Below are 20,883 nucleotides of genomic sequence, written 5' to 3'. Positions count from 1 at the left end.
CGAGTCGCATACTGTAACTGTCACACAGCTGTTCCAATACGCTCCCTATCGGGCGGAAACCGCGTATGTCCAAAAACCTTTGACATTTTCAGGAAAATGGGGGAAAAGAACAAGTGTTCCGATGGACCCAATGTAGTTATTATTTAGTCACAAGCTCTTGTTAATACTTCATATTGGTCAAATACTGTAGTTATAAAAACCCACATGCACACTTAAATGCTTCCAACCTGGGATCCCAATACTTTATCATCTCTGTCGGGTGGAAATTAACCTCCTACAGTATGTCCAAAACGTACTTTTCAGGATTCAAATTCAAATAGCAAATCCACAAGCTCGAAACGCGTCGCTTGTGGATCTGCTACTTTTGTTTTTTTTGAGTGACGATTTTGTATGATCAAGTAGGGCATTAATTTACGAAAAAACACAAAAAGTTAAAATATGGAGATAAGAGGTTTCTGCTGGCAGCGACAATAATACATCTACCCATGGCGGTAATTCATGTTTTCCTATGGTTTCCCACGTTGCACCATTCCTTCCACCTCTGGTCTAATTGGCAGAAGTAAAGAGACAAGGAGAAACGCAGACTTCAGTGTCACTGTAGCTCTTCTGTCTGAGCCCCCCGTGGACCCCCCTGTCTGCCCACTGACTGCACACATCCATCTAACACAGTGGTGTCCAAACTCCTATTGATTAGGGTCCACTTGAAAATATCTAAAACAGGGGTCTTCAATGTTTTTTCAGGCCAAGGACCCCCTAGCGGAGAGAGAGAGAGATGAAGCAGGGACCCCCTCTATATTGTATAACATTGTGTTTCAGATTAAACTTTTTATTTTACATGGTCTGCTCTTTTTTCCCTCTACACCTGTACCTCTTTGCTAAAAATAGCCGATCTACAAGCTCACAACGCCTCGCAGCGCGAGGCGTTGTGAGCTTGTAGATCGGCTATTTTCGGCAAATGTTCCCCTCAGAATAGGGATGCTAGGGTTCAAGTTGTTAATGAAAAAAAAAAAAACATCCTATCACACAAAGATTTGGTGGACCCCCTATAGTAGCTCTGAGGACCCCTTAGGGGTCCTGGACCCCCTGTTTGAAGACCCCTGCTCTAAAACATGTGGCCCGCCCAACTGACCACTTAAGCCATTCAAAAAATACCTTCTAAATCCTAGCAGTTTTCTGAAAAAACTTATGTTGTATAAATTTATATAGCTAAAATCTGACACGGATGCTTTCCCGGATTGAATGGGTTAGCATGGCTGCTGTGTTAAGTGGTCAGATGGGTGGACCGCGTGGCATTTTCAGAGCAAGTTCATTTTAATGATCAATCAATAAGATTCTGTTCTCCTGTCTTGGATCAATGGAGGAATGGTTTTAAAGAAAAAACATACCATGATTCTGTAGCTACAGTACAGGTATGCAGACATTAACAGTATGCATAATTTATATATAGACCTTTACACAAACACGCTCCCGCATACATGTGCGTGCGCGGGCGCACACACACACGCACAGGCACGCTCGCGGCTCACGCACGTCTGAAGGACATAGTTAATAGTCTCTATGGGTCGTTCCCTTCACCATCCTCATCGCCTAAAACTTCCTTGAACCCTTCGGTCCCCCTCCCTTCCTCCCTCCCTCCCTCCCCGAGTCCCCCGTCCCTCCTCGGTTGTCCCCATGTCCCCTAAAGAAGCCATCCTCATAAATAGGCATGCGACAGCTGACAAAAGAAGGGGACATCCAGCGAGGATACCGTCTCGTTTTACACAAAGCTAATGACTGAATGAAGACCCTCAGAGACACAAAGACGCTTCCTTGGAGACACGAGGCTGCTCTCTTTCTTTTTGCCTCTCTCTCTCTCTCTCTCTCTCTCCCCCCCTCCATGAGAAAACATACGTTTTTACATTGCCAAGGCAAATAAGATGCAAAAGGACCAAACAAATCAACCAAAACATAAGTTATGCTTTAAAGGGGAATAACGAGATGTATAAACGGAGCGGTGTCTCGCACAGAAAAAAACATGCTTTATACGAGCCCATAAGAATGCGTTTGCTGTTAGGAGTAGTTTTATTGTCTGCCGGGTGGAAACCTCATCTAAAACTGTAGCTTTTCAGGATTCAAACTCAAAAGCATCAAAAGTAGGACTTTTGATGCTTTTGTGTGACGCTGTAGTATGATCAAGTAGGGCATTCATTTACGAAAAAACACAAGATAAGAGGTTTCTGCCCGACAGCGACGATATATAATGTAAGGAAGGGTAACGGTGGTATAAAGCTTTTGAAAGAAATAGTAGCAATATTTCAAGATGTACCCTTTCCCCTGCATCGCTCTCTATCTCCCCTCGTCTTCCTCTCTATCTCACCACCTCCTCCTCCTCTTTAGCCCTCTCTACTCCAATCTCTGTTACCTCCTCTCCCTCTCTCTTTTTCCTCCCACCTCCTCTCTCTCCCTCTCCGCCTCCCCTCTCTCCCTCTACCTCCTCTCTCCAGGTCTTTTCCCTCTCTATGCCTCCTCCTCCTCCTCCTCTTCTGTGTCGTCTATAGCACAATGTTGCTTAACCCATTAAGACCGGGAACACATCTGTGTCATTTTAGATTTCTTTGGGCTATTCAAAAATAGCAGATATAGAAGCTCAAATCGCGGCACCGAGTGCCGCGCTATGATTTTTTTAAATCATGAAAATGTGTGCAAATCTTTGAATATATATATTTTTAAAGCAAACATGTGCAACTCAAATTTTTGCTTCTGGGGGATTCTACACATGTCTTCTATATCCGAACAGTTTTTGGAAAAAAACTTGCGTCGCTATAATATCAGTGGTTCTCAAACTTTTTTCATGTCAAGGACCCCCAAAATAATATGTATTTGGCCGCAGACCCCCCATCTCAAAATATGTTGTTCCAGGGACCCCCCCAGAAGCGAAGATTTGAGAAAAAAAAAAAATCGCTTTAAAAAAAAAAAAATACATTATATATTCAGTGATTTGCACAAATATTCACGATTAAAAAAAAATAGCAGATCTACAAGCTCATAGCGCGGCACTCGGTGCCGCGCTATGAGCTTGTATGTCTGCTATTTTTGAATAGCCAAAGAAGTCTTGAAATGACACACAGACGCGTTCCCGTTCTTAATGGCTTAATAGTCTACCTGTTCCCAGGACACTACCATAGCACTGCAGACAATAAGTCCCCTGTCTGATCCAGCCCAGAACCAACTCCATCTCCAGCCATGCAAGGAAATCCCCTTGAGGAATGCCACGCAGCGTGCACTGTGTGCACGCGCGTCTATTTGTGCAGCAAGAAGCCTTACGGATACCACATACTACCGTTGCTGTCGGGCAGAAACCTCTTATCTCCATATTTAATTTTTCTGTGTTTTTTTTCCCCCCGTAAATTAACGCCCTACTTGATCACACTACAGCGTCACACAAACGCATCAAAAGTAGCAGATCCGCAAGGGCGAAACGCCGTGCAAAACATTTTGAGCTTGTCGATCTGCTGCTTTTGCAGTTTTTGGGAAATTTGGATCCTGAAAAGTAACGGTTTTGGACATGAGGTTTCCACCCGACAGACACGATTAATAAAAATAAGTATAAAGGCCTGTAGAATAGAATAAGGGTATGTATTCAAAATGGCACTTCTGTCCAAAAGTAATGGTATCTAAATGTACTTTATGTATCAACGTAAAAGCAGTAACAAAAAATAAAAAATTGACAAACATTTTCGAAAATAGCAAATCTACAAGTTCGACGCGTCGTGATATTTTCAAATAGCCGAAGTACAAAACAGGGCGTTAGTGGTGAATGTATGTTTTGTAATAATAATCTAAATAGGCAAAGTGCCAAAACCGTATATATACGGTTTTTGCAATACTAACATGGAGTGCCAAAACCGTATAAATACGTTTTTTGAAAAAAAAAAAAATTTAAAAAAAAAAAAAAATTTTCAAATTTTTTTTTTTTCAATTTTATTTTTATTTTTACCTTCTAAGCACCAGGAGACATCATTTTCCGAAGATTTTGACTCCAATCCACTTTCTGGTTAACTTATGACTTCAAAAGCCTGTATCTCGGCTCCTAAAAAAATGGTTAAAAACCCTGGCACTCAGTGTACTCTGTTCTAAAAAAAACCTGGCACCCAATGTGTTAACTAAAGCTGTCAAATAATTGTAGTGGAGTCAAATGTAAAAACTAAATAGCCTCTGACATTAAGTAGTGGAGTAAAAGTATAAACTATAAAAAAAAGGGGGAAATATTCAAGTAAAGTCAAAAAGAACATCAACATTTTACTTGAGTAAATGTACTCTCCACTACTGATTTGTGGGCGTACGTGTTTGGGGATACAATCCTGTCCCACGAGGAGCGTAGCGTATTTCCATTTGAGCTGCTCTGCATTTAGGTGATGTTTTGTATTCAGACTGGAGCTCTGGTCCAGAGAGACGGGGAACAAAGTGAGTGTATGCTGCTTTAGGGACGGCCCACCTGTCCACCAGTTGACTCACAATGCAGTCTCCACTGGGCGGACAATAACAAAGTACATTCACTTTAGTACTGTGTACATAACCACGTAAACACTATAGGGTTTACCGAAGTCTCTCAGGGCTCTCTCTATACAAGTGTCTTTTCTGTTTTCTGTTATCGTGGGGAAAGCTTTTGGTGAAAATAGCAGATCGACAAGCTCACAACTTGTGAGCTTGTCGTGTTGTTAGCTTGTCGATCTGCTATTTTCGGATGCCGGGGTTTAAGTGGTTATGTACTTTACCTAAGTATTTTAGGTACTCATGACTTTCACTCCACTATTTCAAAGACAAATATTGCACTTTTTTTTGACTCAACTGCATCATACTATCCTAATATTAATTTAAGGAACTTCTGTCTGTCTGTATGTCTGTTTGTCTGTTCCGCATTCTTCTCCCTCAATTGCAATTGCAATTGATCTGAACTTCCACAGGGGCATTGACCATGAACATATGAAGACAGAGACGTGGCCTGTTTTTTTTCACTTTTCCCAAATTTGAGCTGTTTATTACTGTTTTTGTCAACCCTGTCATACTCTAAGCAGCGGAGTTTCAGAGTTCCTGTGCATGTGTGCACGACAATGGACCCTGCCCAAATAGCAAAAAATTATTGAATCAACATTGTGTTATTGTCAGGCTGACGATTGGAATCAACATTGATGTCAGACATAGAACATAACATTGAAAGTGCTCACTATGGGCTTTGTTGCCACGGATACGGTCCGCGCAGGCAATAGGATCAAAGCCGTTTCGGAGTTACTGCAAACAGCTGGCCCAGCGCTACAGCTATACAGGACTTTGATTGGAGGCGTGTCCACGAAGAACGTTTTATTAGCAGAGGAGCGCTTTGGATATCAACACAGAGGTTGTTTTTTTTAACAAGCGCAACCTTCGATTGAATGTTGTGTTATTAACACAAATAGCGTTGCTGAAACTGAAACAATGTAAACAACGGGTTTGTTACATGTGTGTAACAAACCCGGTTTGTTACACACAGCCATGCTCAAGTGAGCAGCCTCCTCTCGAAAACGTAAACTAAGCATATTCTGTATACAGGCATCCCCAAGGGGTCCACGACACCCAGCCTTATGAAAATTATAAATTCATTTTATTATGTGCCCCTCTGTTATGAATGGCTCTGCATTGGGAAGTTGCAAGCACACGTCAAAGCCTACTTAACAACTACATTGTAGGATTCAAATCGGGTAACACCTTGGTCTGTCAATGACGGTTGTTAACAAGCCATCAACTATCAAATATGTCCTTTCATTTGAAAGGAGAGAACGAGCGCACAGTTGTGTTTGTCAGTGACTAAAATGCGCACCGATACTGTGTCCTTCACAAGTACTTCTCTTGCAAAGCTTCCCAATTGCCTTGGTCATATCTATGCACTCTGTTTGGGATGGTTATTATTACAAAAACATACATTAACCACTTCAGCCCTAGGCTATATACATTTGGGCCATTTAAAAATAGCAGATCTACAAGCTCAGAATGCGTCGCGATGCAACGCATTCTGAGCTTGTAGATCTGCTATTTTCAAAAGATTTGTATACATTTGAAAACTTGTGAAATGGGACATTCTGCAGAATGAGTACTTTCTACTTTTTTCTACTATTTTGATACCAATACCTTTGTACTTTTACTCAAGTCAATTCTAAATTCCAGACTTTTACTTGTAAGTTGCAAATATATTGTATTCACAGGTGAAGACTGATTGTATTCTCAGGGCTACAAGGGGAACACCTTGCCACCTGTATGCACTTGAGCATTATGGACCCCCAATAAGAGAGTTGAATAGATTTTTTTTTTCATTAGAGCTATTGTTTGTAAAAGAAGAAAGATCAAATGCTCTCAGGCAAGATGCCATCTGTGCCATCACTAGTTGTTGATGTGTGACTGACTGATCTGTGACTGGTTATACTTTTGCCTATACTTTTGTTTAATAAAAGTATGTTTTCCTAAATCTGGAGACAATTCATATGTAAACTATACAGATTATTACTGTGCACTGGCACTATATAAGTCTTCGTATTTGAGCACAACATGCATTTTGAGAACGCACACATTTTCACTACGCCTCCTCCCCCACACCTTCAGCCTCTGGCTAGGGGAAACACTGACAACTCAGAGTCAAATATTGGACTTTTAATAGTAAATTTACTTACTAGTTACTTTGCATATTAAGAATATTATTAAAAAACATACATTAACCATTTAAGCCCTATTTTATACTTTGGCTATTCAAGTATGTAAGATCTGCTATTTTCGCAAAAGTTTGAGTACTTTTACCTTGGTACTGCAAGTATATTTTGTATATAAGTATATAAAAATCAGTCACATCCATTCAAAATTGTAATACTTTTACTTTGATGCCAATCATTTTGTACTTTTACTCAAGTAACATCTTGAATACAGGACTCTTACTTGTAATAGAGTATTTTGTTTATATTGCGGTGTTGCTACTTTCACTTGTTCCTCCACTGCTGTGACACACATGTGACAGTGTGCCGCTGACATCCTCGGTGGGTTCAGAGTAAATGGATCACTTAACCCATTTAGACCTGGAACGCATCTGTGTCACTTCAGGTTTCTTTGGCTATTCAAAAATAGCAGATATACAAGCTCATAGCGCGGCACCGAGTGCCGCACTATGAGCTTGTAGATCTGCTATTTTTGAAAAAATCGTAAAAAAATATTTTTTATATTTTTTTTCAAAAATCTGTTAGGATTTAGACAACATTTTAAGAATCGGACTCAGGCCTTAAAGGGTTAAATGTTAAATGGTGCGTTTATATAGCGCCTTTTATCCGGAGCACTTTACCGTGTGTGCGTTACAGAACATATCCGTCCATCCACGCACACATTCTCGCAGCGACGCCGGAGGAAACCATGCGAGGTGGTCAGCCAACCTGTGTCTTGCCTGGCTCCACAATGAGTCACAAGGCCGTATACTGCACTGTACAGTACGAACAGTAGCCAGCCAAAAGAATCCCACACGACTTTTCAATCATGGTCACTCTATTTGTTACAGCCAGTGCCGGCTTAACGGAAGGGCTTTATGGGTGCTGCAGCACAGGTCACCAACCTTGGGCGCAGTGATGGGTCCGTTCATGATCCATTTGTTCACAATAATTCGTTCTTTGCTGTGAACGTGAACGAACCCGTTCACTTCATGAAACTGTTACGTTCACGATTTCGTTCATGCACCTCTAGTTACTTTGTACATGTTGATTATTACAAAACACACGTTACCCACTTCAGCCCTATATACATTTCGTCCATTTGAAAATAGCAGATCTACAAGGTCACAATGCGTCGCATTGTGACCTTGTAGATCTGCTATTTTCCAAAAAAAAAATGTATATGCTGATACCTGATCAAATCGACAAGAAGTGATGCCCACAACGCCCTAGGAAACTTGTGGATATCTACAGTATCTATACATTTGGGAGTGCCACACATGCGTGGCTGTGGCTTTACAGTTTTCCGTTTTCCTTCGCCGTGTCTGTATCTGCCTGGGTGGGTGCGCGAGCAACATGTTCGCCGTGTGTTGTCTGCCTCAGCCCAGGGTTGCCAGGTTTCCAGACGATAGAAGAATGCGCAGTTAGCGTTTTTGAAGCGGCAGCATCACTGTTCTACCGAGGTTCTGGGGCCATGGTTCAGAGTATGGGAAGCCATTGGCTGGCCTTTAGCCAATAGGGAGAAAGTGAGAAAGTAGCGAGAAAGTGACGACTAGTTGCAGCGTCTGTTTATTGACAGCTTTGCCAAGCTGTAAAAAACATTTGGACATGTTTGTGGGACATAAACTTACTGGCCAGGAGCACGGTGACGGTTCGACTGGTCAGAGCCCCCAGGGCACTGGCGCTCACGCAGCTGTAGGCTCCCTCCACGGCCACGCCGCCGCTCGGTGTCGTCGGCGCCCCCCCGCCGCCGCCGTCCTCCTCCTCCTGGAAGGTGGGGGGCAACAGGAGGAGGGACCCGTTGGGCTGGTGCTGGAGGAAGCGGCGCTCCTCCTCCTCCCCTCCGTCGCCTTGGTCGTCGTCGTCGTCCGGGGGGGCCAGGAGGGGCCGGCCGTCCTGCAGCCAGGTGACGTTGAAGGGGGTGTCGCTGGCGCCCAGGTTGCACTCCAGCAGCAGGGGGGTCCCGGGCTCCAGCACGGCGTGGACGGGCCCCGCGCCACAGCTCAGCTCCACCGACACAGGTTTCTCTAAAAAAAGAGGGGGGGGCAGAGGGCGGGAAAAATAGATGAAACGTTGCAGAAACCTCTTATGTCCATATTCTAACTTTTATTTTTTCCTGTACATTAATGCCCTACTTCAGGCGTCTTCAACGTTTTTCAGCCATGGACCCCCTAGCTGAGAGGGAGATGAAGCAAGGACCCCCTCTATATTGTATAAAAGTGTTTTTTACTTGGTCTGCTCTTTTTTCCCCTCTACACCTAAACCTTGTTGTCAAAATTAGCCGATCTACAAGCTGAGACCCCTAGGGGGTCCTCAGAGTTACTACAGGGGGGCCGCCAAATCTTTGTAGATCTGCAATTTTTTTTTTCTCTTCAAAAATGGGATGCTAGTGGTTAATGTAAAAAAATATCATATCACACAAAGATTTGGCGGCCCCCCTGTAGTAACTCTGAGGACCCCTTGTTGAAGACCCCTGCAAAAGCAAATACACAAAAGCATCAAAAGTAGCAGTTCTGCAAGCTCTGCACGAAGAGTGATTGACAACCTTTTGAGATTCAAGGACCACCACTTTGAGGCCAGAGTTTCTCAAACATTTGCATGCCAAGGACCCCCCAAATTGGTATGTATTTGGCTGTGGACCACCACCTGAAACAATTTTCTCGCCAGGGGACCCATTGTAAAATATTAATCACATTCTTTCAAGATTTTTTCAGTTCTACAAGCTCACGACTCAATTAATCGAGAAGCATTGTGAGCTTGTAGATCGACTATTAAAACATAGTATAAAATAGGGTTAAAGCGATTAAACTGACTGTGATACTATATGAACGGATTTTGATGGATCCCCTGGAACCACCTCAATGACTCCTGGAGGTTCCCCCAGACCGCACTTTGTGAACCAGTGACCTAAAGCAGCGATTCTCAAAGTGGGGTCCGGAGACCCCCAGAGGTCCTTGGGGAGGTTTCCAGGGGGAACCCAGCAAAATGTGTTAATATAATCACAATCATTTAACCACTTCGTCCAAAGATCTTGAAAATGTTTGGAAGATTTTGAATAATTTTGTTTTCGTTTTTTTTTATAACTCTTCTCTTCTGGGGGTCCCTGGCACAAAACATTTTCAGATGGGGGTCCGCGTCAAAATACATATCAATTTGGGGGTCCTTGACACGCAAAAGGTTGAGAACCACTGCCCTAGAGACCCAAAATCAAGTTGACAGACTTGAATTTAGTTTGTACAAGGTGGTGCTTTAGGTAAATCAATGTCACAGACACAGCTCTATACCTGAAAGCCCCACGGGAGTGGATCTATACTTCATTATGCAGTGTATGCGTTGGTGTCTGTTATGCCTGTTGTGTTGTTAAGTGCACTCTGCTTTGTGCGCAGAGCAAGCAAAGTAGTCTAAATTGAGTCTTCACAGCGCAGACACCAGAACAAAGCTTCTGAATAACAACGTCAAACACGCTCCGCTAATTATATTATGGAGCGTAATCCTAAACCACTATAAACTCTTTTCTTTTAAGAGAGGAGCTGCTTTTGTCCAGAATTAGTTCTCAAGGGGGTGTGATGAATCCCCACTCAGTCTGATATGCAGTAAACTACACTTCCCTCCCTCTGTCTGTCTCTGTCTGTCTGTCTGTCTGTCTGTCCGTCTGCCTCTGTGTGTCTGTCTGCCTCTGTGTGTGTATGTGTATGTGTATGTGTATGTGTGTGTGTGTGTGTGTGCGCGCGCGCATATGTGTGTCTCTCTCTCTGCCGCTCTAACACACACACACACGCACACACACATACACACACACACACGCACGCACGCACGCACGCACGCACGCACGCACGCACGCACGCACGCACGCACGCACGCACGCACAGCTTTCCTTCAGATTCTCTCTGGCATTGGATTAATTAAATTAATGGGGATTGGATATTTTCCTTGATTAAATGAGCCCCCCCCCAACCCCACCCTACAGCAGAGTTTGCTGATGGAGTGGGTAATGCTTTGAAAGACTGTGCTACACACACGCACGCACGCACACACACCTTTCACTCTGTCCCAAAATGCAAATACACATCCACCGTGCATGCACACACACACACATGCTGTTTTAGACATAGGCCTAGACATGGGAAAAATCCTCAGTGGAGGCTAAAACACACACACACACACACACACACACACACACACACACACACACACACACACACACACACACACACACACACACACACACACACACACACACACACACACACACACACACACACACACACACGTGCTCACCTAACACACACACACACACACACACACACGTGCTCACCTAACACACAGGCATGCACACAAACACATGCACACAGCCAAAAGTGATATATAATATTAATATCAAAGACGTATTCGCTACTTGAGCACACACCCACTTCTCTACGGTGTGTGTATCCACATACAGATCCCCTCTGCAGCTCTCCTCTCTCTCTCTCTCTCTCTCTTCTCTCCATTTAAACTAAGTAGGTCTCATTAAGTCATTAAAACCTTAGCAGCCGTTTCCTGGTTCGTATCATTGCCAGTGGTTTCACTATAGGCTGGAGCGATGGAGCGTTCCGTGTGTGTGTGTGTGTGTGTGTGTGTGTGTGTGTGTGTGTGTGTGTGTGTGTGTGTGTGTGTGTGTGTGTGTGTGTGTGTGTGTGTGTGTGTGTGTGAGTGATATGGGTAGCCATTACACCCTGTGAACCTGACACACACAGATGTATTTGATCACAAACGCACAGCAGGATGAGTGTTCATTGAACCATTTAAGCCCTATATCTACTTTGTTGTACGACAAATCATGAAAATAAGACAACTCTCTGCGTGCGTGAGTGTCCATATATTCCCAATATATCTCGAGGGGCCTGCCAGCCCATTAGGCCGACGGGCCATATTATTCCGACGTCCCAGTAGTCCGACAAACGGACTGACCCGTTTCAAACTCAGCCGAGGACACCGAGGGAATGCCGCGCCCAGTGTGAAGTCAGACTGATCAGCGGATCTCCAAAGACATATAAATACACAAATCCCCATATATGGATGCATAGACTGGTCTCCAAGTACTATAATAATAATAATAACCTCAACCGCTTGTGTTCCTAATGAACATTGCTCCCAACGGGCATCGTTCCCCCCAAAAATATACTTAAATGTACCAAAAGTAAAAGTACTAAAATGTTTAAAAATAGCAGATCTACAAGCTCACAACGTGTCGCACCGCGACGCATTGTGAGCTTGTAGATCTGCTATTTTCAAATACCCTATATACAAAATAGGGCTAAGGTGGTTGATGTATGTTTTATAATGTAATAATGTATACCTGCAAAGTAACTAGTAACTAAAGTTCTCAAATAATTGTCGTGGAGTAAAAGTACAATATTTGCCTCTGAGATGTAGTGGAGTAGAAGTAAAAGTATTGGAAATTGGAAATACTCGTAAAATAACGGGTTGCGTTCCTAATGAACATCGCTCCCAACGGTATCAACCTAATTATTTTTTAATAAAACAAAATAAAAATTATAATTTCCCCCATACAGGGACGCTGCAATCCGTACGTTTCGTATTTTACCATTTGGGCCGGGGTCTCCCACGTGGGATACCAAACGTCTAACTCTCTACAGCTCTGTGCCAAGACAAGAGAGCCTGCTCGGCCAGGCGAGATATTGCACCGATGAGCTCGAGGCGACGCTTATTTATTTATTTATTTGGCCGAAACTCTTATCGAGAGAGAGAGACTTACAAGTGAAAGATCGGAATAAGCAGAGTAAGCTCTCTGGTCAATAAACAAGGTAAATAATCACATAGATAGAATAGAGTGCAGAGAGAGCAGTGTAGCGTCTCAAAGAAACTAGGATACCAGGTAAACAACGAACCATATCTCTCTAAACAACATACAGCACTGTCTAAATAACATTGTGTACATTTGAAACCACAGGATACCAGGTAAACAATGAACAATGACAAATACATCTGTCTGAGTTACATGACATCTGAATCGCATTGCTGACATTTTGCGGTTGAGAAAAACACATCTAGGAGATAAAAAACACGGGTGACAAAGATACGTCCGCATAGTAGGCATACGGTATATTGTTCGGCTGTATATCGTCTCTGTCAGGTGGAAACCTCATATGTCCAAAACTGTTACTTCAAACATAGCAAAAGTAGCAGATCGACAAGCTCAAAATGCGTCGCTTCGCGCCGCGTGTCGAGCTTGTAGGTCTGCTACTTTTGATGCTTTTGTGCAACACTGTAGTATGATCAAGTAGTTAGCACATGGAGATAAGAGGTTTCTGCCTGACAGCAATGATAAACATACTCTACCATAGAGTTAAAACATCCTTTATTTATTAACTACCAGAAGAACCCCAGCGTTCATATTCTGGGGGGGAACATTTGCCAAAAAATTGCTGATCTACAAGCTCACAATGCGTAACAGTTGTAACACGTTGTTAAAACATGTTCCGGATTGCAGCTTTAACTCTGAGAGTGAACTGTAACGGTTCATTAAAATAAATGCATGGAGGTGCTTGATAAAAAAAAGAAGGCATATTAATAGTTAGTTACCAAGTGTGAGAAATAAAATTCCCTCATCTTGATGTTTATGAACTCATTAAGTCATTAAAATGTTGCAGTATTGCCATGCAACACTGGGTCTCCTTATGAAGGATCCGGTGTGTGTGTGTGTGTGTGTGTGTGTGTGTGTGTGTGTGTGTGTGTGTGTGTGTGTGTGTGTGTGTGTGTGTGTGTGTGTGTGTGTGTGTGTGTGTGTGTGTGTGTGTGTGTGTGCATACAGTATAAAGCTGTATTCATTGTGTTGAAACCAGCAGCATGTGACCTACTATCATCTTAAAAGTAGGACTAGGTGTTACACTTTTCAAACGGTCCACTCGCTCCTTTTAGAATGAATCTCATTCATATTCACACACGGCCTAAATGTATAGAGCATGCGTGCGCACACAAAGAGACAGACACCCGCACGCCCTATCCCACTCACACACACGTATGCCTGAGCGCGCGCACACACACACACACACACACACACACACACACACACACACACACACACACACACACACACACACACACACACACACACACACACACACACACACACACACACACACACACACACACACACACACACACGTTTGTATTACTATGCTTGTGAGGACATCAATAGGTTTTTTTGCCCATAATGAACCCTAACCCTGAAGACAAAAATGGGCGATCTACAAGCTCACAACGTGTCGCTCATATCGCAGTAACGCGATATGAGCTTGTAACTGTATAAATCTTTTTTTATTTAAACCATAAAACATCCATTTCTCTTTGTGAGGAGCTTGTGGGGGCATTTGGCCCTCACAAGTGCAGTAAAACACAACACACACACACACACACACACACACACACACACACACACACACACACACACACACACACACACACACACACACACACACACACACACACACACACACACACACGCTGTCACGGTCCCACGAGTACGTGGTAGCAGTTAAGAGGGGCTTCTGTGAAGTGGCCATTTTGCTATTTTACTGTGCTAGTGGGATGTGCCGGTGGGAGGGGCAGCGTCCACTCCAGGAGGTGGCTGTTGTGTGTGCTCACACTGAATGGACCACCGGGCACAGTGCCAAGTGGCTCACAGCACACGCATAGTAGTGAGGGAGAAGAATACCATGGGGAGGGAGAGAGAGAAACAATGGTGGAGGGGCTAGAGAGAGAGAGAGAGAGAGAAGTTACAGAGATTGTAGTATCAGATAGGGAGCGAGAAAGTTACGGTATATAAAGGGGGGCGGGGGAGAGAGAGAGAGAGAGAGAGAGAGAGAGACAGAGAGAGAGAGAGAACGAGAGAGAGAACGAGAGAGAGAGAAAGAGAAAGAGAAAGAGAAGAGAGAGAGAGAGAGAGAGAGAGAGAGAGAGAGAGAGAGAGAGAGAGAGAGAGAGAGAGATAGCTGTGAATGAGAGACAAGGCAAGAAGGGCTTTCTATTCAAAAAGAACATAAAGCTAGACATCATATCACAATTAGAACCTGGCTAAAAATATTTAATTCCGTTGCCAACCAGGAACTTGAAAAAATGTGTAAATCAATTCTCTGCATCCCATGGGAAAACGCTAAACAAAGCATGCAGAGCAGAACTAGGAAGATATCCACAAATTATCAAAATAAAAAAAAGAGCATTTGTATTTTATAAATCACATAAAAGAAAGTGACCCAGACACGCTCCATAACAAAGCCCTCACCTATACAGAGAACACCTACAGGGTTGTCTGGTTGTTCAGCGACTGGGCACACAAAGAGCCACCAGACAGAAAACCCACTGGAATGAACCAAATTATAAGAACACACAAAAAAAAGTCTTGCTGACATGCAGTATTGGAAAGAGTCAACCCAAAACCAGAGCAAATGGAATGCTATTTGGCCCTCAACAGAGAATACACAGTGGCAGAATAGCTGGACACTGTGACTGATACAAATCTAAGAAAAGCTTCGACTAGGTACAGTACAGACTCAATGAACACAGCCTCACAATAGAGGAAGGTCGCCACAGGCAGACCTCGCTCCCATGAGAAGACAGACTGTGCACTCACTGCACACAAAATGAGTTGGAAACCGAGCAACATTTTCTAAGCACCTGCCCACTGTGAGAATTACATCAGAGACAGACGTATACCTGTACCTCCCAAAGGTTACACACAAAACATCACCGACAAGAAAACTCACATATCTGATGGGTGAAGTACAACATGTGCGTCGCACACGTTGTGAGTGACACCTTTCTATGATGATGTATGTAGCCGATTTGTGTCTCAAATCTGACCTTTAGGACTGACTGTCCACACTGTTGTTTGCAAATGATCTAATCAGACATAAACCTGTCATGTGACAATACAACCGAATATGATATTTCTTGTGCATTAAGACATCGCCAAAGAATTGTAAATCAGACAGTGTCAGAGAGCGCCCAGACTGATTCATCTTTAAAAAATCGGATTTTAATTGCATTTCAAATCCGATTAGCAAAAATCAGTTCCCATGTGGTTTTATGGTGTTCAGACTTTCCAATCGGAATGGGCCAGAAAATCTTTGCTAGTGTTAACAATAGCCAGAGAGAGAGAGAGAGAGAGAGAGAGAGGGAGAGAACAAGACAGAGGATCAGAGTAACCCGGCACTGAGCATGTTCTCTTGCCTGTCCCCTGCCTGCGCTGACAGTGACAGGGACACTCCATGGCTCCCATGGCCTCGGTGGCTCTCAGCTAAGGTTTCCCCATGCCTGCTGTTTTAGTTACACAATACCCCAGGCCTTTAATGAACTAGAGAGACCCGCCGACATGTACAGCTCAGAGGAAAAACACCAGGGGAAAAGGAATCACGCTAAGCAAAGTACACGCTGATCCCCCCATGCTCTACCATTTCCGAACAAACAATGTGTATTTTAGATCTCTCGTTTATTGTTCCAGGGTTTGCCTCGTCGGCTCATATTTGGCCCGTTCAGCTGTTCTCGGTAGAAAACAATGATTGAATGTGAATGGTATTGGATATGATGTTAAGTATGGGGGTGAGGATTGTGGTAGCTATTGTTTGATAAAGACCAGACAAAACGACAGATATACGATCGATAGATTGGCGGACGGACGGACGAACAGACAACTATTTAAAGAAACTATAGTAACTTTAAGTATAGCAGTAGCATTATTGCTGTCGTCAATTATTACATTTAGTGACTGGTCTGCTCATTCAGGCCCTCTCTCCAAAAGCTCAACATTTTACAGATTTTTTTACTTAAACAAATACCTAAATACCTAAGTTTTGTGTCAGCCTGTTCCGCTTCCTTTGCCCTGTAAAGCCTTCTCCCAGTTCAACAGTGATGTGCACAACTTCAAAGACATGCAAATCAGTTACGGTACATAGACTCCCAAAGTTCTGCACTGGTCTGTGCCAATTTTCTCTATCTAGATACAGGGGGGCTCAGTTATGGAGCAGCTACAGTATATTGAGATTTCATTTCAGTCTATCGGAATCAGAATCACTTTATTTGTCAATTTCCCTAAGTACTTACATACTGTACATAATGAATATGAAATACCGTTCCCCCTCAGGCAATTGCAGTGCAACATAAAACATCAAAACATCTAAAAAAAAACATCATAAAAAGACCAAAACTAAAACACATACGGTAGACAAAAAATATGTGTATCACGTGCAAATGATCTAATATTAGCATTCATATCGGTCGGATCAGCGGTGCGACGTCGGTGCGAGGACCGCGCAGCGACCCGAACCTCTTGTATAGGTAAAGTGCCATTGTGCAATCCTTCAAAAAGTTACCAGCACAGCTTAGTAAAGTGCTGTTGTGCATTTCAAAAGTGCAATTACATCATGTCCAGTCAAGTACAGTCCAATCAGTTTAGGTCAGTTGTTTTAGGGCACAGTTCATTTAAAGACCACTTTAGTCAAGTCTACTTCACTACAGTCTACTTCACTAAATCATTTTAAATACAGGATTAGTACATGTTTGATGAACCAACCCTAACAGTACACACATACTCACTCCCACTCACACACCCACACCCCCAAGCACCCTTCTTCTTTTCTATTGATATGTCTTTCTTTTTGTTGTATTTATGCTTACTCTGTGTATCTATGTCTTTATTTGTGTTACTTTTCTGTTTGCATTGTATTTCTTGATGTGAAAGGAGCTGAGATTAACTTTATAAACCCCATAGAGTATTTTTCAATCTCACCGGCACAACCTGCATGTGTTAGGTTTTATTTGACTATGTTGTTTTGTTGTATTGTGCAAATAAACAAATACATACAAATGTTTTTGTTGTATGGTAATGCAGCTTAAAGTGTGAATTGATTTTAAAAAGTATGCTGGTATGTGCTCAAGGGCTTGTGGGGAAACTCCGATACCTGGCAGTTGAGTCATCTGCTGAACCCCCAGTCTGTTTAACGCTGCAAGAAGCTACAGTATAAGACTCCTCTTATCGTTCAATGTCAATGAGTTGCATATTGTTGCATTCTGGGTTAGATTTTCTGACATTTTCTGACATTAGTGCATATCTTTTTGACATTTTGAGCTGAAGTCTTTAAAATGGTATTGTTTTGATTGATTGATTGATGTACTTTAATTAGTAAGACATGAGAACAACAGTACATGGAAGTACAAATTTGCAATACAAGGTCTACTAAACTGGAAGACTCTGGGCTTGTTTCAAATGAGTTCCCCACGCACACAAATCATGATGACATATAAGAGACAGGCAGATATACACACTACTATAGAATGTCATACAATCAGTTTACAGGTTACTGGTATGAAGAGTGAAAAATATGTACAAAAGAAGAAAGGACTTGGACAGGGGCCATTTTTCAATTGCAGCCTCCTGAAGGTGTGTCTTTAGGGCAGTTTTGAAAGAGAGTAGGGTTTTACACTCCTTTACTCCTTTTGGTAGGGCATTCCACATTTTTGATGAATACAGTAGCATGAGAACGAGTTACTTCCCTTTGTTGAGCCAAAAAAGGGTTGGACAAGGTTTGTGGAGCTTCCTCTGGTGTTGTGATCATGGACATCATTAACATTTTGGAAGTATTTTGACAAATACAGGGGGATCCCAATGTTGTGGTGTATCTTGAAGACCAGGCCCATAGCAAGTTGCTGTACTCTGTCCTCAACCCTAAGCCATCCAATGCTAGCAAAATGAGCAGGGGTTAGATGGGTTTTGTAATTGAGGCCAAGAAGTAGCCTTACAAGTTTGTTTTGGGATGTTTGGAGCCTTGTTTTAAGGCCTTGGAGGTGTTGTGATACCACGAAGTGCATGCATAATCATAATAACCTTGTATGAGGGCCCCTGCAAGAATCTTCAGAGTATTCTTGCTGACTAGACGATCAATCCTCCACAAATAGCGTGTTGTTTTGTGGACCCTTTTGATCGCTTTTTCGGCGTTTTTGTTACCAGAGAGGTTAGCCTCCAAGATAGAGCCCAGGTAGGTAATTTTGTTTCTTTTGATGACATCATCACCCACTTTGATCGTGAAACTCTCTGCCTTTCTAAGGTTATGACTGGACCCAAAGAGGATGGATTCAGTTTTACCCAGGTGTAATGAAAGTTTGTTGTCGGAGAGACAGATGCAGATCTTGTTGAGTTCCGACCTGAGAGTTTTCTCAACCGTTAGATTTGCTGTTTCTCTGTGGTAGCTTTGTTGTAGCTCAGCTATTCCCAGTTTAGCTAAGTTAGACCATATACAGAATACTTGAATATATTCAAGTAGCTTCCTAAATCTTTGGTACGTTTTGGAAAATCTTTGCCTACATTGACACGCCGCTGTGAAAGAAATTAGTACAATTTAGCCATTTAGCGTGGTGTAAAGTAACTAAGTATATTTACTCAAGTACTGTACTAAAGTACCATTTCGAGGTATTTTTACGTCACTGGAGTATTTCCAATTCTTTACTTCTATTCCACTGCATCTCAGAGGCAAATATTGTGCTTTTACTCCACTACAATTATTTGAAAACTTTAGTTACTAGTTACTTTGTAGATTCTGATTATTATTACAAAACATACATTACCCACTTCAGCCCTATATACATTTCGGCCATTTGAAAATAGCAGGTCTACAAGCTCACAATGGGTCGTGATATGACACATTGTGAGCTTGTAGACTTGCTATTTTCAAAAGATTTTTTACACATTTATACATTTGAAAACGTGTGAAATGGGACATTCTGCATAATGAGTACTTTCTCCTTTTGGTACTTTAAGTACATTTTGATGTAATACTTTTGTACTTTTACTCAAGTACATTTTTAATTACGGACTTTTACTTGTAACAGAGTATCTACATTGCAGTATTGATACTTTTACTTAAGTAAGAAATGTGAGTACTTTTTCTCCACCACTGCAATTTACAATTTAAGCATTTAGCAGATGCTGATATCCAGAGCAACATGTGCAAGATCATAATGAGCAGAGTGAGCATGAACTCTAGTCAGTGAAAAGGGCAAAAGGAAGAGAAGAGAATCACATGAATAGAGCAGACTGAGAGAGAACAATGTAGTGAACCTAGTAAACAATGAACCTAGCATCTGTCAAAACAACAGGCTATCTAAATAGCATTCTGTACATTTGAAGCTACCAGGTGAACCAATGAACCCAACATCTGTCTAAACAATGTCTTAACGTTTGTGATTGAGAAAAACAAATCTAAGAAACAAAAACGCGCTAGTGTCCCCCGACATGAAATGTTGAAATATGGATATACTAGGTTCCTGGCTGACAGCAACGTCATACTTCACGCATACATACTTCACACATGCATCTTCAGAACACATAGGCATATTCACTGTTCGGCCATTTGAAAATAGACGGTCTACAAGCTCACAACGTGTCGCGATGCGACGCATTGTGAGCTTGTAGATCTGCTATTTTCAAAAGATATACAGTTTGAAAATATTCTGCGTAATGTGTACTTTTAATTTTGGTACTTCAAGTATATTTTAATGCCAATACTGTTGTACTTTTACTCAAGTAGATTCTGAATACCAGACTTTTACTTGTAACAGTGTATTTCTACATTGCAGTATTGATACTTTTACTTAAGTAAAAAATGCGAGTACTTTTTCCACCACTGCACAAAAGTATCAAAAGTAGCAGATCAAAATGCGACGGGAGCTTGAATCCTGAAAAAGTAACAGTTGTGGACATGTGAGGTTTCCACCCGACAGAGACGATATGTACAGTAGATAGATTTTCCAGTCCTATCGACGCTGTTCTGCACCAGTTGCCCCCTCATCTCTCTCTGCTGAATCTTTCATCACCCGCTTTGATACGCAGGTCGATGGCATAAACAGAGCCTCTGTCTCCCAGCTCCACACTAATCAATGGACCGACTCTGTGATTCTAAACCTCTTTAATTCTAAGGACCCCCGGTTTGATACGCATTAGGCCCATCGACCACCATTTGATACCTTTTTCTTTCCTTCTTTTCTTTAATCTCTCTGAATCTACTCTGTAAAATCCCCTGTGTTCAATTAATATGCAAAGTGTACAAATGGAACCAAATGGACCTGTGTACTCTCTCAAGAGTTACAGGTGCAAGAAGTATTCAGATTCTGGATTTAAAAGTAAAAGTAGTAATACCAC

The 20,883-nt window shown here is 42.3% G+C and overlaps 1 protein-coding gene across 1 annotated transcript in view; it reads right to left on the bottom strand.

Moving 5' to 3' along the window:
• igdcc4 (immunoglobulin superfamily, DCC subclass, member 4) overlaps positions 1 to 20,883 on the bottom strand; it is a 175,060-nt gene that overhangs the window by 104,405 nt on the left and 49,772 nt on the right. Inside the window, exon 2 of the mRNA XM_084084298.1 lies at positions 8,324 to 8,719. Within this exon, the coding sequence (XP_083940424.1) occupies positions 8,324 to 8,719 (396 nt within the window). The remainder of the gene's footprint in view (positions 1 to 8,323; positions 8,720 to 20,883) is intronic.

This window comes from Gymnoscopelus microlampas (genome assembly GCF_963454915.1).
Source record: "Gymnoscopelus microlampas genome assembly, chromosome: 1".
NCBI lineage: Eukaryota > Metazoa > Chordata > Actinopteri > Myctophiformes > Myctophidae > Gymnoscopelus > Gymnoscopelus microlampas.
This window is presented reverse-complemented; position numbering and strand designations above follow the sequence as displayed.